Source organism: Tamandua tetradactyla, chromosome 4 (genome assembly GCF_023851605.1).
Source record: "Tamandua tetradactyla isolate mTamTet1 chromosome 4, mTamTet1.pri, whole genome shotgun sequence".
Classification (NCBI taxonomy): Eukaryota; Metazoa; Chordata; class Mammalia; order Pilosa; family Myrmecophagidae; genus Tamandua; species Tamandua tetradactyla.
The window spans coordinates 103,615,018-103,641,389 of record NC_135330.1 but is presented as its reverse complement, the minus strand read 5'-3'; the positions used below and the strand labels follow the sequence as shown (position 1 = coordinate 103,641,389).

At 38.7% G+C, this 26,372-nt stretch overlaps 1 protein-coding gene across 1 annotated transcript in view; it reads right to left on the bottom strand.

The window, feature by feature from the left end:
- Nucleotides 1-11,039: 11,039 nt before the first annotated feature.
- The window catches only part of LOC143681246 (uncharacterized), a 35,856-nt gene continuing 20,523 nt past the window's right edge, over nt 11,040-26,372 (bottom strand). The window contains exons 2-7 of the mRNA XM_077158098.1: nt 19,195-19,362; nt 17,280-17,364; nt 15,528-15,654; nt 13,921-14,020; nt 13,339-13,417; nt 11,040-12,841 (exon numbers count right to left, since the gene is read on the bottom strand). Coding sequence (XP_077014213.1) covers nt 11,558-12,841; nt 13,339-13,417; nt 13,921-14,020; nt 15,528-15,654; nt 17,280-17,291 — 1,602 coding nt within the window. The 5' untranslated portion in view covers nt 17,292-17,364; nt 19,195-19,362 and the 3' untranslated portion in view covers nt 11,040-11,557. The remainder of the gene's footprint in view (nt 12,842-13,338; nt 13,418-13,920; nt 14,021-15,527; nt 15,655-17,279; nt 17,365-19,194; nt 19,363-26,372) is intronic.

The following is a 26,372-nucleotide window of genomic DNA, read 5'->3' as shown; positions in this document are numbered from 1 at the left end:
AATAGAAAAAAACCATACACACCATACTCCTTACTCCTCCCTTTCATTGATCACTAGCATTTCAAACTAAATTTATTTTAACATTTGTTCCCCCAATGTGTCTTTAATTGGTGTGTCTTTTAATTAGTCTATTAACATTCAAAGTTATTACTGAAAATGTGTTTCTTGATTCCACCATCTGATCTTTTTATTTTATTTGTCAGATCTATATATTATTTTCCCTCTTTTTTTTGTATTCTTTAAATTACCTTTAGTGGTACTCTTCAATTCTGTGCCCTCCTCAAGACCTCCCTCTCCTGTCTTTCTTTTTCAGCCAGAAAAACTCCTTTTAGTATTTCTTGTAGGGGCAGTCTCTTGTTGACAAATTTTCAGGATTTCTTTGCCTGTGAAAACTTCAATTTCTCCCTCAGTTTTGAAGGACAATTTGGCTGGGTACAGAATTCTTGGCTGGAAGTCTTTCTCTTTCAGGATCTTGAATATATCATACCACTGCCTTCTCACCTCCAGGTTGTTAGGTGAGTAGTCTGAAGTCAGTCTTATTTGATTTCCCTTGTAAGTTGTAGATTGTTTTTCTCTTGCCAATTTCAGGATTTTCTGCTTCTCTTCAACATTTGACAGACTGATTAGTATGTGCCTTGGGGAAGGCCTATTTGGATTTATTCTGTTTGGAGTTCTTTGGGATTCTTTGACTTGTATATTTATGTCCTTTATGAGGGTTGGGAAGTTTTCCCCCATTATATCCTCAACTACTCTTCCTAGCCCTTTACTCCTCTCTTCTCCTTGTGGGACACCAATGATTCTTATATTTGTGCTCTTTGTTTTGTCTATCATTTCCCTGAATTCCAATTCAGTTTTTTCCATCTTTTTTTGCCATTTGCTGTTTTGAGTCTTCTAAGTCCATCATCCTGTCTGCTATATCACTTATTCTTTCTTCTGTCTCTTCAAATCTGGTGCTGTGTGCCTCTACTATGTATTTTATTTGGTCAACAGTCTTTAATCTCTGTGACCTCTTCATGCTCTTCTACTGTCTTCTTGATCTCCTTTATGTCATTTGCTATCCCACTTATTTTATTAAATAGAGCTGTAGGAACATCTTTGATTAGTTGTTCCAATATCTGTGTCTCCTCTGGTGTTTTAATTTTGTCATTATGCAGGGTTATATCTGCCTGCATTGTGATATGCTTAGTGATCTTCTGCTGTCTTTGTGGCCTATAAATTTATTGATTGATTTACTTTGGGAGTGGATTTCTTTCAGTAGTCTAAGGCCTTGTGTTTGCAGGATGGTTGTACAGCAGGGAGTAGAACATGGGGTGGGGCACTCAGTGTGATGACTTGTTTCAGGGCAGGTATAGGCACAGGGTGGGGATGTTACGCTGATGCTTGGGAATGTGGGTGCCCAGAGGCCAGGGAAGATGTAGCTGTGCAGGTGCACTGGTCTAGAAGGCGTAACCTTGGTGTGTACTGGTCTAAGGCATGGGGTCCTTTGTGCACGTGTGTAGAGCTGCAGCAGCAGGTCAGCATTAAGCCTTCATGGACTGGCGGCAGATGTTACTGGGCTGCACAGGTCAGCACTTTCTCAGAGCCGGAAATTGGGGCTGAGGGCTGTGTGCATATGTAGTTCTACGAGGGCTGTAAAGTGCGGTTCCCAGAGTTGAATGACGTGATTGGAGGCCCGTGCACATGCGTGGGTCTGGGAGTGTGGCAAACGGATGTGCAGAGCTTAGGCGGGGTGGAGTGAGGCTGTGTAACACTGTGGACTGGGGGAGGCAAGGGTAGCCTAGGTTTAGAGGTTAGCACCTTCAGCCTTTATGCACTGGCGACAGTCATCAGGGAAATGGGAGAGGGAGGAGTGCTCAGGTTGGGCTGCACTTGGGGTGGGGATGGGGAGCAGGTATGTACAGTGGCTGGTAGGGGGGCCACCTGGAGCATGGGGAGTGGAAGCGGATGATGGAGTTTGGGTGCATGGTGTGTGGCATGAGTCGCTGGTCATGGGGCTGCGCTGGTGAGGGTAGTGTGCCCAAGGAACTCAGCCTGGCTTACTTCCTAGTCCCAGGCTTCCTTCCATGCACTCCCGTGGGCTCCACGGCTCCACACATCCATGCCAGGCTCCAGCTTTCTGCCTCTCAGTTACTCAGCCTCTGCAGCCAGAGCTTCCGCATGTGGTGCAGAAGGCTCTCCCAGGTCAGCCACACTCCAAAATCGCTACTTCAGTCACCCTCCTGTCCCTTCTCTAACTTTTCCATGGAGTAGGAATAAGCTCAAGCTACTCTATTAGGCCATCTTCCTGGAAGTCTATATAGAAATTTGATTTCCTATTTTCCACTGCTTTTGCCCATATTTCACCCCTAGGGAACTTTGGTGGCAGGCTACTCTTAGAGATAAATGTATTACTTCATCCCTTTGGCTTAATGGGATAGTAATTTGACTGCCATTACATTTACATCAATTCGAGTTGTCAGTATTATGTTTGTTGGAGGAAAGAAGAGAGGAGTCTGTGGAACTATTAGCTGTTGGGAAAGATAGTTCACTCTAGAAGCTTCAGTTTCTTCATCACAAAAGAGGAAAAAAGTATAGTTCCTGTCTTAGAAACATGTTGTATGGATTAAATGTGTTAATAGCTGTAAACCACTGAGAACTATTTCTAGTATGGCTGCATGAGTGTTTGCTATCATTATTTCTGCATATTATTATTCTAGATGGATTGACTTCTTTACCATTAAAAAATGATCCTTTTGTGATTGTGAAAACCTTGCGTCTGATGCTCCTTTTATCTACCTTGTCAACAGACGAGTAGAACATATGGAATAAAAATAAATAATAGGGGGAACAAATGTTAAAATAAATTCAGTTTGAAATGCTAGTGATCAATGAAAGGGAGGGGTAAGGGGTATGGTATGTAAATTTTTTTTTCTTTCTGTTTTTGTTTTATTTTTCTGTTGTCTTTTTATTTCTTTTTCTGAATTGATGCAAATGTTCTAAGAAATGATCATGATGAATATGCAACTATGTGATGATATTGTGAATTACTGATTATATATGTAGAACGGAATGAGCATATATTAAGGATGTTTGCATTTCTTTCTTGTAATTTTTTAATTAATAAAAAATTATTTTAAAAAATGATCCTTTTTATCCTGGTTGATATTCTTTGCACTGTAATCTACACTGTCTGATATGAAATACATATATCATCTTTCTTTTGAGTAGTGTTGCCAAGTGTATATTCCATCCTTGTATGTCTATACTATTCATGTCTTTACATTTATAGTGAAATACTTACAGCCAGCATATAGCTGGGTCCAGCTCTTTTATGCAATCATAAAATTTCTATCTTATAATTGAGATATTTCCACTATTTACATTTAACTTCATCATTCATGCAGTTGGTGTTCTGTGTACTATTTTGCCATCTGTATTCTATTTCCTCTGCTTTCTTTCCCTTTTCTTCTTTTCCTGCCTTCCCTTGGATGAAATATTTTTATTATTCCATTATATTACTTTAGTTGACTTTTTTTTTCTTTCTATTTAACTGGCTGTTTTAGGATTTAAAATGTATTTCCCTAATTCATTACATTCTGCCTTTATAGACTTTAAACATATAGGAAACTTGTGACAGAACTCTTACATTCCCATCTTCCAGTCTATGAGCAAATGCCTATATATTTTAGTACATTATATTCTTCCATAATACATTAATTTTATTTTTTCGGGTAAGCAGATAGAAAATTTATTGAATATGCAGGTACTCTCGCAAGAAAATAGAAGTGAAGGTGAGCAGAAATATGCCATTTGCTTTTACTTGTAGTGCAAATCTGTTGTGAACTGTTTCAGCTTTTCTGTGTCTGATGTAATGATTGTTCCCTCTGCTCCTTTTGAATGGTTCTTTCCTCAGTTTCAGAGTTTTCTCATGGCCTGGGTTGTTCAGTACTCAGCTGACAATCTCAGGGTGGCCGTACTTAAAATCTTCAGAGCTCTATTTCTATTCACTGTCCCCTTTCTCTCTCTTTTTCCTGCTAATTCTGGTTGGCTTGACCTCCTCAAGACACCCAATTTGTTCTGTGGAGACCACTGGGCGTTTCTTGTGTTTACCCAATCTTGCAGTGCATCCTGAAAACTTTCTCTGGTCTGTAAGTTAGGTGACTGTGGTCCTTACCTCATTTGTTTCTTTTGTTTCAGGGACGACTATAACCCACAGCCTGATGCCCAATATCTGAAAACCATTCTCATATAATTTTGCCTGGTTTCAGGTTCAGGTGTCAATTTGGCCTGGGCATGGTATCTTGTTCTGCTGCTGTGAACTTGAACCATTATCATATGAAACTCATTTATGGCTGATTACATCTTAGTGGGTTAAAGGGACTGCCTGCAACAATGAGGGATGTTTAATTTAATTAGCTGGAGGCTTAAAAGAGAGAGGTCAGAAGAGAGATCAATGCAGCACAGCCCAAGCAGCTCAGCATACCTCATGTCATCACTTGCAGGTCAGCCTAGAAGTTTGGAGATGCAGAAAGTAACTGCCCCAGGGAAAGCTGTTGGAACCCAGAAGTCAGGAGAGGTCAGCAGACATCGCCCTATGCCTTTCTGTGTGAGAGAACCTCAGCGCAAACTAGCTGCCTTTCCTCCAAAGTACTATAAGTTTTTAACTAAATAAACCCCCTTTTTATATTAAAAGCCATTTTGTACACTTATGTCTAACTGTACAGCTTTTCAGGCCTGTGCTGTTGGAATTACACAATCTCTCTGATCCTTTTGCATTTTATTTTTGATATGGGCATTAGCTTACTACAATGTGTATGTCCATCAATAAACATTTTTCTTGAAGCAAGGTATGTTCCATACATATTGAATGGAATTCTGAACAACCATTTTATTTAAAAAAAAAACAATCATTAGAGCACAATTTAGATGGGGATGGCTACTTACTGAATGAAGGATGTAAGATATTCAGACATGGTCTATGTTCTTCAGTATTGCTTTTGTTGGATGGCCAAGGAATGAAACTTTGCACTTCATCTCCACTTCTGTTGCTGGTTCTCAGTTACCTCCTATACGCCAGTGAATACCAGGGCTATTTAGCTTGCATTTTATATCTGCAAATTCTTTCTTAGCACTTCCCATTCTAACATTGAAAATGGTGAAATGTTGAAAATGAATGGCCTACTGGCTCATTCCTTCCCTTTTGCTCCAAACATATAACATTCACTGGAGGCTCCTTGGCTATATACTTGTATTTTATGGCATGTGATCCATACCCATTGCTATTCCCAGCAGTGAGGGAATGAGGTCCCTTACCTACAGCACACAGAAAAGAGGTATGCATGTAGAGTATCTCCCTATGGCTTCATAGGGGATCTGCTCGTCTTGGGGAACTGATGCTGGGTATTGAAACTGATCTTGCTTATCTCTTCTCATTGATTAAGCAGTGTTCCATCCAGTGCCTATGCAAGTCAGAGTTTGTTGGCAAATCCAACATCTTTATGGAATGAGTTGACAGCTCTCAGATAGGACTCCTAATCTGAAGGTGATAGTAGGTGTCCCTTCAAAAGTTTTGGTATAGAGAGTATAATCACTAAAACAGCACCCCATGGCATGGTAGAAGAATAAGTTTTCTTCACTTCAGTAAACATGGAGTGCTTTTGGAACCCTAGACAATGACAGCCTAGTTACTTGACTTCTTCTAGCTACATGGGTACAATAGGGATGTTAGAATCTTCCTTGTAAACAAGGATGGCTGGTGTGATAGCTGAGGATGGATATGTGAGATGCATTCTAAGGACAGTAGGGAATCTTTATGCTGGGTCCTGGTTGTACACTCCCACATCACCCATCAACTATCATGGTGTCTCAAGGATGTCAAATGTTTAAAAAGGGGGAATCAGAGATATTTTTTCATAAGTGATATACACAAATTTAAAGGAAGTTATGGAACAGAGCCAGGGGTGTACGATGTAGCTTGGTTAGTGCATCTATTCAATCAGGGGCAATTGCTGACTCAGATGTCTTGGGGTAAATGGCATACCCTGGGGAAATTAACTACTGATCCCCTGCTAAAACACATTTTTGGTCACACTGAAAAGCACAATTGCTGGTCTGAAATTGTTATGTACTCCAGAAAAGCCATATTCTTTTAATCTTGATCCAATATTGTAGGGTGGGACCTCTTGACTAAGTTGTTTCCATGGTGATGTGACACACCTAATTGTGGGTATCACCACTTTATTAGATTACCTCCATGGAGATGTGACCCACCACATTGTGGGTGGGACCTTTTGATTAGATGTTCATTAGATGGTGACTCTACCCATTCAAGGTGGGTCTTAGTTCTCTGGAATCTTTAAGAAAGTTCACAAACAGTTCAGAAAGCTCAGATAGACATTTGGAGATGCAGAGGAAAACATCAGAAGCACCCACAGTATCTGTGAGAGCCATGAGAAACCATAACATGGGAAAGGAGCCCAGGAGACATCACCATGGGCCTTCCCATGAGATACTAAGCAAGCTAGAACCCATAGTTTTGCCCCAGAAAAACTTAGTGAGGGTCCAAAGATAGAGAACCTGGAAGAAGAACCAGCAGAGGCAAGCCACATGCCTTCCCACGAAACAGACATTGGCCTTTCTCCCAAATCAAGGTATCTTTCTCTGGATGTCTTTGAACATTTTAAGGCCTTAGAACTGTGAACTTGAAACATAATAAATCCCCTTTATAAAGCTGATTCATTTCTGGTATATTGCTTTCTGGCAGCATTAGCAAACTATAACAAGAACCAACAGAACAGAGAAATAAATTCATGCCAATTTTAGCTTGAGCATGATAGCACTGTTTCCAATTCAGGGGAAATCTCAACAAAAACTCCATGGAAAACTGTTAATGAGGTCATAACTGACCTTCAGGTTAAGGTGATAGACACAGCTAGCACAATTCCACTTCTGGACAGGACGTAGGTGAAACAGTCCTGCCTCAAATAGTACTAGAGGCATTAACAAGACAATGGACTCTCCAGAGGATGACATCCCTGCCCTTTTGTTCTCCGTAGAGATGATGATGGGAAAATATCCACCACCATATCCCACTTAGGGGTGCAAGAAGGAGCACAGAGGCAGGTCTAGATGGATGGATGCCAGACAGAAGATGCACTGTAGGGCCATACAGGGAGAACACAGAAAGAACAGGGAAAGACAAAAAGGGTGGGGCTGACCTTCAGAGCATTGTGGCTTTAGTTAATAGAACAGAACAGATGACTAAGAAACAGATGTGAGCCCTAAAGAAAAACACCACTAATGCCAACATTATCAGGAGGAAGGGTGGGTGCGTTCTCTAATTTAGAGGATGAGGCCATGATAGGAACCAATAAAAAGCATGAAGAAGGGTGCTGGCAGGACTGGAAAGATTTGGAATGCTGCATAGCTGTCATGTGAGTGCTGAGTACCGAAAGGGATGCATGGGCTGCTAAGTCTTCCCTCACTCCCTACTGGGACAGTGAGGAAGACAATTCTGTAAGCATGAGACAAATAGGGAAGACGATTCACCTTGCCTGAAGCCCAACATCACTCCCAACCTAAGGTAGCAACCAAATACCACACCCTGCTTTGAATGGAAGCTTTCAGCCTGTTATTGAATCTTAATAGACACTGAGCATTTAACCACTGATGAGTCCTCTGTGACTCTAAGGCCAAAACTGCCCATAATCATGTGGGTAGTCACTAAGTCTACCGATAAAGTAGGACAAGTTCAGCAACGCTTCCTCACTGAATGGAAATGGTGCACCCAAGAGCAGGAGTCAACAGGACCTCAGGGAGTTAATGTGACCATGAAAAAAGTTCTGCTCTGCTGGATAGAGTCAAACAGCCCACAAACATGGTCCTGCTTCTCCATTAGCTAAGTGGCATAGTCCAGCTGTGGGAATGGCTTGGTTCACAGATAAAATAGCAAAACTTACAGCTGATAGAATCTATCAGACTACCATGGGCATCTGCTCCAGTGACCACCTTTTGATTGAAACTGAAGGTGTTCTGTCCAATGAGTTGAACTCAATGTGTTGGCGATGGCTGTTTAGGCCAATGATGTTCTGCTACATATTTATGCCGTCATCAGCTCTTGCAAACTGACTATCTGTATTGTCCTGTGACAGGCAAATTAATGGTTGGATTATAAGAAGCCCTTATTTCTTCCATATGGGCATAAGGGCTATAGTAACCACCTGTGAGGTGGGAAGATGAATTTACCATTGTTGACACCCATTGTAAAAGGCCATTTGAAGGAGAACAGAAATGGAATTTACATGCTGAATAACCATGTAGAAGACAGGTTTCCATGATTGCCTGCTCAATCCACCACAGCTCAACTCAGATGCAAGAATGGGCCAAGTTATGAGGACTCACTTTAGAAAAGGCAGGTGCCAAAGGCACAGCAGTCATGTGACTCCTGACAGTGAGCTCAGGGCACATGACATGCTCTGATGGGCCATATCAGATGAGGATTGGGCCCTGCATGATAGCAACTCAATCACATCAGACTGTTTATCTCTAGTCATAGGTTCCAATGGTGTCTCTCCATTTTAGACATATTCTAGATAAGGGACAGCAATTCACATTCAGTGTGTAAATGGTGGACCCCCATTGCAGACCTGGAGAAACACAGACTGTCAAATAATTTACAATACTCCAATCAGATTAACGTGTTTCATATACCACTCATATGGTCCAACAACATGTGTGCTCCAATTGCATAATGGCCTTATATGTTCCCTATAACCTTCAAGCAAATGGGGCAATAGAACATTGGCATGAATGACTCAAGTAACAACTATACAATGGCCATAAGGAAGAACTTATTGAGTAGCACTCCTGTGTAATTAAAGCTACTGGGACATTGAAAACCACATTTCAGTAAAAGGGAAACCTGAGAACAGGTCACATAGAATGAAGACCCATGGAATTTTAGAGTACAAAGCTCCCAGATACAGACCAGTGCAACGCCTATGAAAGGCAACTTCAGGTATACTACTGGGCATTGGTGGAAATGAAAAGGATTACCAAGACTCTTGAGTCCCTCTGAGGCTAGAAATCCTCATTATATACTGGGTTTACCCAGGCAGTGCCCAATGACAGAGTATCATCAAATGGAAGAGGTAAATTAAGGGCCATGCATGCACAGGTCTCTGGGAAGTGATATGCTTTGAGGGTTGGCAAAGATGTCCAACAAATTTGAGCCTCTTTCAATACCAGAAGGTCCTTCCTTCCATGAATTGTAATCAAGAGGACCCTGACTCACGGACATTCCACCAGATGCTCAGTGCTATTCATTGATGGGTAAGCCAAGGTGAAGCCATGTGGTATCCACTGGGCAGCAGCTGCTGTTTTCCTTGCATCAGACAGATGATACACCACTTCTAGCAAAGGAAGGACTGCACAATGAGCTGAGCTGAGTGGCCCTAATAACCCTGGAAAACTTGGAACTAAGCATCCCTATGTACCTGTTTCCTGCCTTATTGGTGAGTCATCAAAAATGGCTTAGTAGTCTTGCCAGTTGGTAGGCAAAATATGACTGGAGAACCAAACATTCCCTAATGTAGCAAAGAGAACTTTGAAAACAACTGGTGGTACAGAAAGACACCATTTATGTTACTTGTGTTTATACATATGGCAAGGGTACTATTATGATACATGACTTTTGCATGGCTGAGGATGACCCCTTGCTGGAGGATGAGAATGAGGACTTAACCTCAGTGATACTATAAATAGCTGAATTTCCCATATCTGCTTCTGGTACAGGATGGATACAACACTGAACTGGACATGCAAATTCTGATACCATGAAATTATGGGCCCATGAACATGGATTCCTCTCTCAATAAATTCCTGGTATATAGAAACTGAATTTTACTTTTACTTCAGACCCTGTCACATCCCTACAACAATGGCCTCTAATTTTTTTCTTTTGCAAATTTAATACTGTTTTCTATATACACAAACATGTCATCTGCAAACAAAAATTTCTTTTATTTTCCAAAGTTTTCTGCTCCCCCCTCCACTCTTTGACCTATTACAACATACAAGTCCACTTTTCTAGCAATGTATAATGGAAGTTATGAGAAGAGACCTTTACTTGGTTTCTATTTTAGGGTAAAGCAATCATAAAATATAAGGTGTAGTGATGAGAACAGAAATAGTTCTAGCATACCCAACTTTCGTAGGAAAACATTCATCAGTCTTTTAAAATTATGAAATTAGCTGAAGAATTTTCACATATGCATGCTCTGGATAATAACTTTTTCAAAATTAATGTTAAGGATTGGATGTTCACATTTGAACCATCATAATGACATTGCCTATGTGCCCTGTAGATTTGAGAATCTATTATCTTATTGATTAAGATAATTATTTCACTTGGTTCAGAATGATACTCACTAGTGAGCAGAAAAGGGAACTTCCTGGACCGCTGTTTGATTCAGTGAACTACTGTGTGCAGAACCTTCTCACCCACCAAAAAATATTTTAGTTACTGAGATCAAGTATTGTTACTTCTAAGATCAGAAACAAAGCAAACATATCTATTCTAGATATTACATGTAATCACGAACCCAAAAAATGTCTATCACTGATCTATTAGAGGCAAAGTATATTCACTTACCCTAGAAAGTTCCCAAATCACAGATATGGGAATCACACATATTCTCCAACCCCCAAACTTACAGTATTTTCAGCACTGACAGCTATAACTCACACATCAAATATCTAAAAATATGCCCCATCCTCTCAAACATCATTCTTTACAGAGACACAATAACTCTTGCCCATAACCTCCCCAATTTCTGAAAAAATGGTTTCCTTTAATTTTACACTGAATACATTCTCCATCGTGACATTTCTGGATCAAGGGCATTTCATCCTGCTAATAAAGATGTTTTCCTTACTTCATGTTCTTGTAACTTTCCCCTCTCATTTCATGTTTTGTGGTTTTTCCTAAATTGAGTATTCTTTAGCATACCAATGCTTGCATTTCACTGAATGATAGGGTACAGAAATTAAAGACCTAGAGATTCTTTCCTATGGAGTACACTCATTTTATTTAAAGGACACATTACAAATTAAGGCACTCCATATTAAGTACAAACACAGAACTCCTCACATGTAATTTATCTGCCTTTCTTATGAGCAACAGATAATTTCCACTTTGATTAGATTTATATTGTAAGTTCTCTCATATGGAATATCATCAGACCAACTAAGGGTTTGGCTATGAAGATGACATTCATATGGATTCTCTCCTCTATAAATTTCTTTATATTAACTAAAATAGTACTGATGGCCAAAGGCACTACCATACTAATTACAAACAGTGTTTCTTCAGTATGTGAGTTCTCTGATGTAAAAAGCTATGGCTGGAATCTCTCCATATTCAAAATGTGTAGTGTATGTTCTCTCATTTCAACTAAGATCAGAATGTGACTGAAGGATTTCCTTCACTGATGACATTCATAGGTTTCCTCTAAAGTTTGAAAATTTTCATGTTATTTAAGGATAGAAAAATTAAGATGTTCCCATACAGATGACATTGTTATGGTTTCTGTCCACTGTGCATTCTCTCGTGTTGTCTGAGGACAGAACTATGAGCAAAAGCTTTCCCACATAGATGACATTCATAGGGTTTCTCTCCAGTGTGAGTTCTTTCATGCCGTCTGAGTGTAGAACAATGACTGAAGGCTTTCCCACATGTATGGCATCCATAGGGTTTCTCTCCAGTGTGAGTTCTCTCATGTTGTCTAAGAGTAGAATACTGACCAAAGGTTTTCCCACATAGATGACACTCATGGGGTTTCTCTCCAGTATGTGTTCTCTCATGTTTTCTAAGATAAGAATATTGCCCAAAGGCTTTCCCACACAGATGACATTCATGAGGCTTCTCTCCAGTGTGAGTTCTCTCATGTTTTCTAAGATAAGAATATTGACCAAAGGTTTTCCCACATAGATGACACTCATGGGGTTTCTCTCCAGTGTGAGTTCTCTCATGTTTTCTAAGATAAGAATATTGACTGAAGGTTTTCCCACATAGATGGCATTCATGGGGTTTCTCTTCAATGTGAGTTCTCTCATGTCTGAGGGTAGAACAATGAATTAAGGCTTTCCCATAAGTATGGCATTCATAGGGGTTCTCTCCAGTGTGTATTTCATCATGTTGTCTAAGATTAGAATGCTGACTAAATGTTTTCCTACAGAGATGACAATCATGGGGTTTGACTCCAGTGTGAGTTCTCTCATGTCGTCTGAGGGCAGAACAATGAATGAAGGATTTCCCACATGTGTGGCATTCATAGGGTTTCTCTCCTGTGTGAGTTCTCTCATGTTGCTGAAGATTAGAAGATTGACTAAAGGCTTTACCACATAGATTACATTCATAGGGTTTCTCTCCAGTGTGAGTCCTCTCATGTTTTTGAAGATTAGAAGATTGACTGAAGGCTTTTCCACATAGATTACATTCATACGGCTTCTCACCAGTGTGAGTTCTCTCATGTCGCCTAAGGTCCAAAAATCTAATGAAAGTTTTCCCACACATAAGACATTCAAATGTTTTATCTCTTGTTTGAGTTCCACTGTATTGTCTGTGGTCAGAGCTTTTAATAAAAACTTTGGCACTTCGATGGCATTCATATGATTTACTTCTAGCGTCAATCTCCTTATGCTTACGAAAAGATGACTTGTTACTGATGACTTTTCCAAGCAGTTTGCTCAAATATGGCTTCTTTCTCATGGGACTTAATTTATGTTGAGTCACTGTGGATCTGAGAGTGGAACCTTCTTGGAAATAATTACACTGAAAGGAATTCTTCTGAGTGTGAGATATCTGCAGTGGAGAGATAGATGAGAGACTATAAAGTATTTGTCCATACACATACATTTCTTCATTTCCCTACATATTAATTTTCTACTTATCTTTCATTAAGGGATAGTCTCCAATTAAAATTTTTCCCCAATTATTTTCATACACACAAAAAAGAAGCAATTATTTTCATATACACATTATTCACCTTGATGTATGGAGATGCTCTCTGTCATACTACCCCAATTATAGAGCTATCCAATCAATTTTGATCTTCATGTTTTTTTCCAAAATTTATGTATGTGAATTACGATTATGCAATAACACTTTTAAAAGAACCCACCTTAGACTTTTTTGTGTTTAGTTCAATTTTTCCCTAATTTCAAACTATCATAGATTTTTGCTGGATTAGCACTTAACCCCAACATTAATTGCAGCTAGGTGATTGTAATGAATTCCTAATTTATCCAATCCTCCAGGTATCTATTTGGAAAACTAGGATTCACACCAATGAAGCTTACCAATGACATGATATTAGAATTGTCTTTCCTACAGGTAAGTTGCATAAATATCATTTCTTGCTTTTCACAGGCAATTTTCCTGCCTATAATTATTTGGGGAGAAAACAATAAATTGTTAGAGCAGCATTCTAAGAACAAAAACGTTGTAAAGTCCCAAATATCCTGTTAGTATGTTTCAAACACTGACACTTGGGTAGGAAAGAATATCAAATTAAGGAATACTCTAAGCAGAAAAAAAATTATAGACATTAAAAATCAGAGAAAATTTTCAGGATTGAAATATGAGAACAATACCAAGAAGCTGGATTGTCAGGGATGTAAAAAGAGGAAAATCCTCCAAAAGTAAGACCAGCACACAGCTCATTAAGTCAAAGTTTAATTTCAATAGTACATGAATATCCCTTTCCCAAAGTTAAAGAATAGAGCATGATAAGTATATAGAATGACCACATATGAAGAAAAATTCCAAAACATTCTTGTCTATATTTCAGAAATCACCTAAGGAAACTTGAAGCTATTTCCAAGGACCTATTCATTTAATTGACAAGATCCCTCCACTACTGATGCACAGGTTCCTAGAACTTGCCTGGACTCTGGTTTTGGAGAAATCCCATTCCTTCTCTCCACATGTTCTCTCCTTGTGCCAACTGGGAAAGCACATCTGATTTGTAGACCTGACATCCTGTTTGTAGGAAGACACCTGTAATCTGAGTTATGTGTTAACAGTGCATTATCAAGTCCATCACAGATTACCAAAGAAAAAGGTAAGCTCTGAAGGTGAGCAAGGTAAAAGCAGTTTGAATACAGAACACTAGCAATATAATATTCCAGCAGTAAAAGGGTAATTTTTGACCTTATTCTTATTACAATGGAGACTTGTTTGTTGCTGCCCACGCACATGTTCAAAGAGAGACTGCAGAATCCTCTATAGTCTAAATGGGAGAAATTCTGTTTCTACAACTGTTTATTATATAAAAAAAAACAAGCTCAAATGCATAAACTCCACCAAAACAATCTAAATTTTATGTGGAAACAATATACATGGTGTTCTCATTATGGTGTTCTTAAGCCTCAGCACAGCCCTTAGAGCAAAATAATTATTTCAAAATGTACAGTCATTTATGCATTCAAAAAATATTGATTTTGTGTGGTTTGAAATTACGTACCCCAGAAAAGCAATGTTTTCTTAATCCTGATTCAATATTGTAGGATGGAACTTCTGACTGTGGGTGAGATCTTTGATTATATTGTTTCCACAGAGATGATATTCACTTAATTGTGGGTGTGACGTTTTGACTAGATGAATATGCAACTCTGTCCATATGGGGTGTGTCTTGATTAGTTTAATGGAGGCCTTCAAAGGGGGAGACATTCTGGAGAAAGCTCAGAAGCAACATAGATGCAGACATTTTGACACCGAGATAGAAATAGCCTGGGTGCTAAGCAAGGACACAAAGAAATAGCCAGAAACTGAAGAGAAGAAATCTCCAGCCTTAAGAGATGCCAAGCAAAGAGAAACCCAGAGTTGTGCCCCAGGGCAGCTAAGGGTAGACTCACAAATACTTAGAGAGGAAGTCACTGGAATTAGAAGCTGGAACCAACAGAACCAGGAACAATGACCAGCAGATGTCAGCCTCGTCCTTTTCCATGTGACAGGCATTAGTCTCTTTTTCCAAGACAAGGTATCTTTCTCTGGATGCCTTAGTTTGGACATTTTTAAGGCCCGAGAACTGTAAACTTGTAACTAAATAAATCCCCTTTAAAAAAACTGATCCATTTCTGATATGTTGTATTTCAGTAGCTTTAGCAAACTAAAATAACTTCCCAGCACTGCTCTGAGTGTTGGAAATTGAGATTCAAGAAAGACATTAAGTTGTGGTCAGGCAGTTAAAATTCTATGGGGGTGAACTAGATGTAAGCAAAAAGTTAGAAAACATTTCATATAGGTGGTTGTATGTGTTATAAAATAATATAAATGTGTTAACAATATAAAATATAAAAATATACTCAGTGTCTGCCCAGGCAAAAATAAAAATAAAAATAATATAAAGAGTATAAAAATGTCATACAATATAGGAAGCTGACAGAGATGCTTACAATCAATAAATAGATGATTATGATAGATACATAGGTAGATAGTAAAGACAGATAAATATACATCAATGATAGATACATTTTCAGAGACTCACCCACTGAGACCAGATGACTGATATTCTCCAACATCACTTCTCTGAATAGTTTCTTCTGGGATGTGTCTAGCAATGCCCACTCTTCCCGTGTGAAGTCTACCGCTACATCTCTGAAGGTCATTAATTCCTAAAATATCACAGAAATTTACATTCATACCAAGGCCATCCTTAACAAAATCCTGAGGGTGATGCTCAGAATGATAGTACTGAAGAAGCAGTGACTGTACATAAAGCTGAAAACGTGCTTTGAGTTACAGTAAGATCACTCTCAATGCTGAACTGCCATGTGCCTTTCTGATACACCACAGACACACAGACATGCTGAATACCACATGACATGTGAATAAACATTCATGTGATATGCACCTGGAAACTTCCTAATAGACTTGTAATCATGACTTCTTGATGCTGATTATAATACTTGCTCTAGAGCATCCATAACTAAAACTTTCACCAATTTCAGGTAAATCAACACACTCATCAGAAGGCAAGAAATATTTCTGATTTATCACTTCTAAAACATGACTAGGTTTGGATGATTCACATATACAGATGACCTGCCTTCCCTTTCATTTATAAAATTAACATTATATTATGCACTTGAAAAGATCCAATCTGCTAATCTTTGAAATGCTTTCTACATAATTCAATTCACTGATCTATTACTTATAATGTGGCAGGGAATTTTGATACAATATCTAGAATTCCACAGAACTGAACAGGTTTCATACAGAACTCTCGATCAGTAAGTGTTGATTCCCTCAATTCAATATAACTCAGTTGTTTGTGATAATGCTAAGTACGGCTGCTTCAGCATCACAAGTCAGTGGCACTTGAGACAGCTGTACTAAAAGATGGCCCAGGTCTGCCCATTGTTGTGATAGGAGACCTCTCATTCTAAACATTTTCTGGGACCTACAACACCAGTTTTCATTGCATCTCTCATATCTTCATCTCATCTGTCCAAGATTAAAAGAAGACGCTTTGCTGCTGCTTTGCTGATCTCTTCAAATCTTGAAAAGTTTCCAGAGCCACAAATTTTACTCTACCTAAGTGGACAATATTTCCTATGCATTGCATACATTCATTATATTGGAATAAAGTTGATTTTAAAAAAACTGAAATTGGTAAATAGGGAACAACATTTGCAAGGAAAATTTTACTTTTTTTCTTTAATATTTAAAGATGTGCAAATACATTCTATCAACTTTTTAAGACAATTAAAATTAGAGAAAATAATGGATTCCTCATTTCCTTTTATTTCTTACACTTCTCTTGTACTCTGGTTAACAATGCACAATCTCACACCCTAGTACATTTAAAGATGGATTGATTGAATGTACCTGGTGAAACACCAGCTTCCCCACTGACTGTTAACTTTTATTTTTACTCATTCTATACCTAAGTTCACTGCATGCCTAAGCCAACTTCAGTCACTGACATTACTCATGAGGGCATTATTTCTCCAATGAGGTCAGGGGTTGGTTGAGAAATAGAAACATCTCTCATCAGTTCAGAGAATATACAACCTTAACAGAGGCTGGAACAAATTACTCTAAAGTTTGGAAGGAGATTACTTATTGCTGTGCCCCCAGTTTACACTAACTATTCTAGAGTCTGGATAAACTAAATGGAAGCTCAAGATCGTGGAATAGCTCATGAATGGACTCAATATTTATGTCAACAGGAGAAACCTTCCCATCTGCTGGCAACAGTGATACAACTTCAGTTAAAGAAGAATTCCCTACTCACCCATGGCTGCATTGTCAATAGCTCAGTTGACAACTGTCTTCTTTGGATTTTCACTCACAACACAACAAGGAGTAGGTGAGCAAAACTGAGAAAGGAAACAGTAGCCTTCAGACTCAAGTCTTGACTATAATTGCCAGACTCACCTGTCATAAATCTCAAACCCTTCACCTGGGAGTAAAATCCAATCAACAGAAATATAAAGTACACTACAAGAGAAATATGGGGAAGCCTCTCCTCTTTAGGGTCAGTAAGTATAAGGTCCTGTCTTCTCTAGCAAATAATGCAGGCATGAATACCTTCATTCTACAGATAAGGATATGAAAATCACTGAGTTGTATGTATTAATTATCCCATGGTGTTCAGAGACTTAATTCCCTCTCTGATTCCAAAACATAGGAACTCCTAACAAGTGTCTCAATCAGGATTAGGCCTTCACCATCAGAGAAAGCAGTCTGGAATTTCACAGATACAATTACGTTTGATTTGTGTGTTAGCAACGTTTGTCCAACATCCACCTCTGTGCTCTGGACTCTCACTCCATCCCTGCTCTAACCTGTACCTGCCCTTCCGGGTGCACTTGTCCTAAATCACCTTGTTTCTTTCACATGTGATGTATACCAATGTAAGTCCCTTAACTCTAAGTTCTAGATCTCACCTGAATGGATTTTGGAAATAATATATTTAATCATGGGGTAGATCTATTCAAGATTTTCATCAATTTGGAAGGGTCAATGGCTCTTATCATGCAAATCTAATGATGAAATTTCCTGCATCAGAAAATAGAAGAATATGGATCATAATGTCATTGTTATGTTCTATAATCCTCAGAGGATGAGAAGGCTCAGAATATACAGAAGGAAGAGATCTAGGAGAAAAATTTTTAAATGAAAAGACTTGGAATTTTCTCTATTTGTGCAATCTGTTATTTTTGTGAAGAGGTAGCTGAAATCTTTTTCATATATTCATCATCATCAGCTCAGACATTCCATATTTCATTACTAATATATATGAATGAATGTATATAGTGTAAATTCTCCTCTAAAACATCAATAACAATTACATGTATTTCATGGACAAATAATTATAATATATCATAAACAGAGATAGGATTAACTTTTCCATTTATATCTGAAGTCCAGGGAAAAAATGGTTGTAATAAATATACTTGGAGAATTAGATGTTTTTGAAAAGTTTAATCCTCATACTAACCATGATGATAAAGGTCAATTTATTCAACGTATTTCCTGAGAACAGTAGTTCCGATGTGCCCTTAGAGTATAAGCCACCAGTCAATAAGCATATGAGCATTTACCAGATCTGCCCTCACAGGAGGTTACTCTAATTATCTGACTTGTCCATTATGGTATCTTACATAGCATATCACTAAGCTACTGCTTTAAGTTGAAATGCAGAGTGATGATTCCTAGTGCTTTCAGATATATCCTGATAAATAAGTCATTCTTCCATACTCCATAATCACTTCAAGTTCCATAGTTTTGAATCTCACCTACTCTTACATTTTATATTTATTTCCACAATTAGGATTAAACTCATAATAATCAGATGAACGATTTGACAAACCACTGCAGATTAGCACCAAAATCTCTACTACTATTCCTGCATTCATATACATTAGTTATTCTTTCCCTCTCATTGAAGGGGCAAGTTACCTCTGATTAAATTCCTGTTTTTCCTGTGTTTTCAGAAACTGTATTAGTGAATAAAATGGAAATATTTACCAGCAACCTCTCCTGTTATAATCAATCCCCTAGTCACTTAAACTCACTTTCTCTTCTATTTTGAAACAAAATGCTTCTGTACCAGTTTCCTCTTATGCTGATATCTTATTTCTCCTTCTACAATCAAACTGGATGAGCTGATTTATCCTTTCTTCACAGTGTTTCAAATGACTTACCGTCACTAAAGAGCTCTCTTAAGACTCCCAGGGAGATGGTGAAATAGAATAGGTTGAGTTGACCCCTGCTCCGTGGAATAACAAGAGAAGGGACAGAAAAATGACTGGGATGGCAGTTCCAGGGTGTGAGCAATCAGCGAAGGTCTTCTACACTGCGTAGGGAGGGTCCTGGATGAAAAAAGCAAAGAAATAGAAACAGAGAGAATGTGATGTGTTCAGCTGCCCCTACCAGGGGCAGAGTCAGCATGCAACGAAGTGTGGGCTCGAAGGATTGGACTGTCCCTCCACTCCAGCTACTCCTTCAGCTAGCTTGGGAGATCTCCCCACAAACTTTGCAGCAGGGAGCTACCATGGGGAACTTGGAGGGCACCCAACTGCATGCCTTAACCAGCTCCCCACTGGATGATGAGACAAGCTGCCAGGCATTTCCATGCTAGCTATAGACAGGGCAGCTGAAATATCCAGCTCCACAGCCCAAGGTCATTCCAAGTAGGAGCCTGGGGGCCAAACACCCATCAGGCCCATAAGCAGACTCTCCGCTTAGGTGCACATGGCTCACCCCTACCCTCTGAACTGGCAGCTCTCAGCACTGAGACCAGTGGCCCTGAGTGGAAATACATCAGGTCTCCATCCTGCTCAGCTGGCTGCCATAGTTGGGGAGAGACGAGCCTGAGGGGATGAGATGTCTCATGAGCGTAATCTGCTGGAAAGAAGCAGAAAGGGCAGTCTGGCAAACTGCCTATCTGCCCAGTTTTTAACAGACCCTCAGGTAGAAGGTATATTACTTACAAACCAAGTACAAAAGGGGAGCTGAAATACAAACCCAAGCAAATACAAAACCTTAGACAAGTGAGGAAATCAAGTTACAAAATAACCTTAGCAACATAATCTAATGCCCCCAAATGCAGTAGAAAAACACAAAACATGTAAACATTCTGGCACATATGCCACAGCCAAATGACCAAATTCAAACACCGGAGGGGACATGGAATTTGGAACAACTAATCAAGGATGTTCATAATGACATAAGAGGTCTCAAGAAGACACTGGAAGAACACAAAGAGGAATGTGAAGGAATAAATAGAAAAACAGAAGCTCTCACAGAGATGAAAGTTACTGCAGACCAAATTAAAAATATACGAGAGGGCAGGCCACAGTGGCTCCCTGCCATGCTGAAGACCTGGGTTCGATTTCCAGCGCCTACACATGCAAAAAAAAAAATTTTATATATATATATATACACACACAAGAGACACAGAACAGCAGATATGAAGAGGCAGAAGAAGCAAAAATTAGCAAACCAGAGAACAGGAAAATTGGATGTGAAAGCACAAAAGAACAAATAGCAAGAAAGACAAAAAAATGGAACTGGATTTCAGGGAAATTATGGACAACACGAAGTGCACAAATATATCACCAGTGTCCCAGAAGAAGAGTAAAGGGCCAGGAATGTTGGTTGAGGAGATAATGGAGGAAAACTCCCAACCCTTATAAAAGACAAATATGCAACTCAAAGAAGCCCAATGAAACCCAAATTGAATGAATTTATTAATTCAAACAGGCCTACTCCAAGAAACATACTAATCAAACTGTCAAGTGTTGTAAAGAAGCAGAAAGTCCTGAAAGCATCAAGAGAAAAGTCATTCATTATATACAGGGGAACCACATAATACTGAGTTTGGACTACTCAATAAATCCTGCTACTAGCTCCAATGATCATAAATAAATCCAGTCTGTAGGCCTCAGTCTATAACTTGGAACCAAAGAACAACTGGAATATGACTTTTTTTGATAACTTTTGTTTTCCTAGACTTCACTAACATTTCAATATCCTGACTGTATTCAAGCTCTCCTAGTCACTCTTTCCTCTTGTATTATGCATGGTACTCCTGAAACAATATTAGAACATCTCAATGCTAATTACATGGAAACTAAAATAGGACGTGAGATCTTAACGGTTTGTACAGGTTGGTGTGACACCCTGATATATCCCAGAGTAATTTAGGCAGAGAATAAAAAAGTATTTGAAAAGTCCCCTTGGGGGACTGGGAAAAAAGGGGAAATATTAAACTCTCTCATCTGAGGACTGACTGAGGGCAGGGACAGTTGAAATGCTCTGTCACAAAGCCCAAGGTCATCCCAAGCTAGAGCCTGGTGACTACCAAACCCACTGAGCCCACAAGCGAATTCTCCACTGAGGGGCAAATTGCCCACCTCCAGTCCTGGGGTTGGCAGCATTCATATACACTGAGACCACCAGTCTTGGCTGGAATTGTACCAAATGTTGATCTTGCACAGTTGGTTGTCACAGTGGGGAAAGTTGGGCCTGAGGGGACGAGGTAGCACAAGACCACCATTTGCTGGGAAGACATACAAAGTGCAGTCTGACAAAATGCTTATCTGCCTGGCTTTCAAGAGATTGTCAATTACAGTTCCACCTTCTGCATGAGATTACGGCTTGGTTTCGCAGGTAATTACTGATAAATCAAGAACAAAAGGAGACCTTCAATACAAATGCAAAACCTTAGATGACCAATGGAAATCAACTTTCAAAACAATTTTATCAAGATCATCAAATAAAGTCATGAAGCCTAAAACAATATGGATGAACCTTGAGGACATTATGCTAAGTGAAACTAGCCAGAAACAAAAGGGCAAATATGGTATGGTCTCACTAATATGAATTAACGTTAATGAGCGGACTTTGAGAATCGAAGTTAAGAACACAGATCATCAGGAGGTAGAAACAGGGTAGAGATTAGGCATTTAATGCTGAAGAAATACAGATTGTACAAACAGCACTGATTGTAAAAATTCAGAAATGGATAGCACAATACTACTTGATTGTAGCACAATAATATAAGTACACTGAATGAAACTGAATGTGGGTATGATCGAGGGAGAAGGGCTGGGGGCACATACGAAACCAGAAGGAAAGATAGATGATAAAGACCAAGATGGTATAATTTAAGAATGCTTAGAGCGAACAATGATGGCAATTAACGTACAAATAAATAAACATTTTTGCATGATAGACAACAAATGAATGTCAACATTACAAGGTGCTGAAAATGGATGGTATATAAGAACAAGTAAAAATCAATGCAAGCTAGGGTCTACAGCCAACAGTAACATAATATGCTTCCAGTGAATGTAATAAAGGCATTATGCCAAAACAAAAGTCAGTAGGTGGGCCATTGTGGGCAGGGGTATGGATTCTTTGTGGAAGAAAAAGAAATGTCTTCATATAGATTATGGTGGCAAAGCCATGTCTATTACTTAGATTGGATTGTATGATCTGCGAATAAAACTTTAAAAATGAACAGAAAGAATCAAGTGCTAGGGAAAATGTGGAGAATGTACCTATTCACTGTTGGTAGCGAAATGGAGAGGTGCAGCCCCTTAGAGGGCAGTATGGTGGCTCCATAAAAGGCTAGGGGTAGGGTTGCCATATGATCCTAAAACCCAGTTGCTCAGTATATACCTGGAGGAACTGAGTATGGGACATGAATAGACATTTGTACATTGGTGTTCATGGCAGCAATATTCACAACTCACAATGGATGAAGGTAGCTTAAGGGTACAATGACTGAGGAATGAAAGGGGGAAATATGGTGTATATATACAATGGACCACTGAGCGGCAGTAAGAACAAATCAAGTTGTGAGACATGCAATTAGGTGAATGAACCTTAAGAATTATGTTGAATAAAATATCAGAAACAAAACGACAAATATAATCACGCCTCACTTATATGGACTAACTATATACAACCTCAGAGAATTTAATTTGACAGCATGGATTATCAGGTTGGGGCTGATTGTAAAGGGTCCTAGATTGTAAGATCTTACAGCTGTCACATGTATTTAGGAGTTGTAACTGTTAATTCTAAATTCTGAGATACTGAGCTGTTTATATATAACATAGTCATTCCCAGAAATTTCAGGTATTTATTAGATACCTGAGACTCAGAGTTAGAGCTCTGAAGCTATGAAAGTCAGCAGTACCCCATACAAGAACTATTATAAAAGCTGAAAAAGGGATCAGACTTCGACTACAGATATGAATGAAGCTGACCTAGATAGGACTGGTACACATCAGAATACAATGTAAAGAATGACATCGTCCATATTTTCAAACTTTAAGTTCTGTGTGCAATAAAAATGACATATGTTTAGTTGGTGCAAAATTTATATTTTAGGTATGTCCAGTTTATCTGAACACCATAATTACACAGAACCTTGAATAGGGCATGAGATCTTGTTGGTTTACCAGGTTAGTGTGATACTCAAATATATCCCAGACTAATTTGGGCAGTGAATAAAGAAGTATTTACAAAGTCCCCTTGGGGGACTGGGGAGAAAGGAGGAAATATTCAACTTGCCCATTTGGAGAATCTCTGGTATTCTCACAATGAGTGGGGGCAAGCAAATCAACAGGCTGAGCCCTTGATCTTGGGAATGGCCCTTATGAAACTAATTCCTGCAAAAGACAGGCTAATTAAAAAATTTTTGCCTAAGATCACCCCCAGAGAACCTCTTTTTACTACTCAAATGTGGCCTCTCTAAGCCATCTCAGCAGGTGAACTTACTGTCCTCTCCCCTATGTGAGAAGTGACTCCCAAAGGTATAAATCTCACTGACAATGTGGGACAGAACTCCTGAGATTCGCCAGGATCGAAAGTCTACTTGACCAAAATGAGACAAAGTGAAGTGTCAGTGGCTGAGAGATTTCACACAGAGTTGCAGGTTATCCTGGAGGTTACTCTTATACATTATATAGATTTCCCTTTTTAGTTTATGGTGCATTGGAATGGCTTTAGGGAAGTACCTGAAACTGCTGAGCTGTGTGTCAATAACCTGGATTCTTGAAGATGAATTATATAACTTTTACAAAGTGACTGTGAAAACATTTGATGCTTTTATCTAGGGTGTGGACAGATGAGTAAGAAAACATGGATAAAATGAATTAATAGGGCGCATATGGGGTAAAATAAATAGGTAGACTGAAATATTAGTAGTTAATGAGAGGGAGGGGTAAAGGTTATGGGATATATGTTTTTAAATTTATTCTTCTGGAGTGATGCAAATATTCTAAAAGTGGTCATGGTGATAAATTAACAACTAAGTGATGATATTGTGAGGCATTAATTGTACACCATGTATGGACTGTATGGGTGAAGATTTGTCAATAGAAGAATTTTAAAAAGAGCATCATATGCTCTGAAACCAACAGAAAACCACGAAGCATATGAAGATTAGCAGGCAAATATTGCCCAGCTAAATAACCGTATTAAAACTCTGGAGAAGACAAAGAATTAAGAATAACTAATCGAACACATTCATATAAATCTAACTAAGTAAGTTCATTGGGATGATGAATAATATAAAGGATATCAAGAGAACACTAGAAAAGCATAAAGAAGAATTTGAAAGAATAAATGGATTTCAGAGATGAAAGATTCTGTAGACCAAATTAAAAATATACTAGATACACAAATCAGTAGATTGAAATACACAGAACAAAGAATTAGCAAACTAGAGGACAGGACAACTGAATTTGAATTCACTGCAGACAACCTGGTGAAACACACGGAAAAAGTAGAACTGGATTCCTGGGAAATTACAGATACACAAAACAAACAAATCTAAGAATCACCAGTGTCTCAGAACAAGAAGAGAAAAGAACTACGACAATTAGGTGAGAAGATAATGGTGGAAATTTCCCAACCCTTAAAAAAAGACATAATTGAAATAAAAAAATACCAAATAATCCCAAGAAACCCACATCCTAATCAGACTTTCAAATGCTAAAGAGAGGCAGAAAGTATTTAAAGCAGTGGGAGAAGTAGTTTACCACACATAAGGGAAGCTACATAAGACGTAAATTCAACCTATTCAAAAGGTATCATGGAAGTGATCAGGCAGTGTGGCATGATATATTTAAGATTCTGAAAGAGAAAAACTTGCAGCCAAGAATTCTTTATCCAGCAAAGCTGTCATTTAAATGTGAATGATTAAAATTTTCACAAAGAAACGCTGAAAGAACTTGTTAACAAAAGACATGCCCTACAAGAAATACTAAAGGAAGTCCCTTGGCTGAAAAGGCAGGAGAAGGTGGTCTGGAGGAGGGCACAGAACTGAAGAATATCAGTAGGAGTAACTTAAAGGATAAAAATAGAAGGAGAGGGTGCAAAGGTAGTTCGGTAGTAGAATTCTCACCTGCCATTTGAGAAACCCGGTGTCAATTCCTGACCCATGTACTTTTCAAACAAAGAAACCAACAAAAACAAACAAACAAAATTCAACAAATGGTGCTGCAATAACGAGATACTAACATGGAAAAAGAAATGAAATGTGACCTTGCCATACAGCATACAAACAAATAAAAGAGGGAAAAGAATACACAAATCTGATGAATAAAAATAAAAAAATAAGATGGCAGATTCAAGAACTGCCTGGGGTAGAAATAACTTTGAGTGTTAATGGACTAATTTCACTAACTAGAAGATACAGATTGGTAGAATGGATTTGAAAATGTGATCAATCTATATGCTGCTTACAAGACTCATCTTAAACCCAAAAGTGAAAGGATGGAAAAAAATGTTCCATGCAAGTTGTAATCAAAAGAGAGCAGGAGTAGCTATACTGATAACAGACAAAATACTTTTTTTTGCATGGACAGGCTCCAGGAATCAAACCTGGGTCTCGAGCATGGCAGGTGAGAATTCTGCCACTGAGCCACCACTGCACTGCCCCAAAAGTAGAGATGTCATAAGAGACAAGGAAGAACAATACATTTTAATAAAAGGGACAAGTCACCAAGAAATAACAATCATAAATGTTTATGCTCCTAATCAAGGAGCTCCAGAGTATATGAGGTAAATATTGGCAAAACTGAAGGGAGTGATACACATTTCAACAATAAGAGTGAGAAACTCCAATACACCACTTCCCTCTATAGATAGAACACCCATACAGGGGAATCAACAAAGAAACAGAGAACTTTATTTGATAAATACAATAGAACTAACAGACATATATAGATTGTTATACACCCCAAAATATGAGGATATACATGTTCTCCAGGATAGATCATATGCTGGGACACAAAACAGGTGTTCATAAATTTAAAATATTGAAATTATTCATAGCACTTCTCTGTCCACAATGGAATGA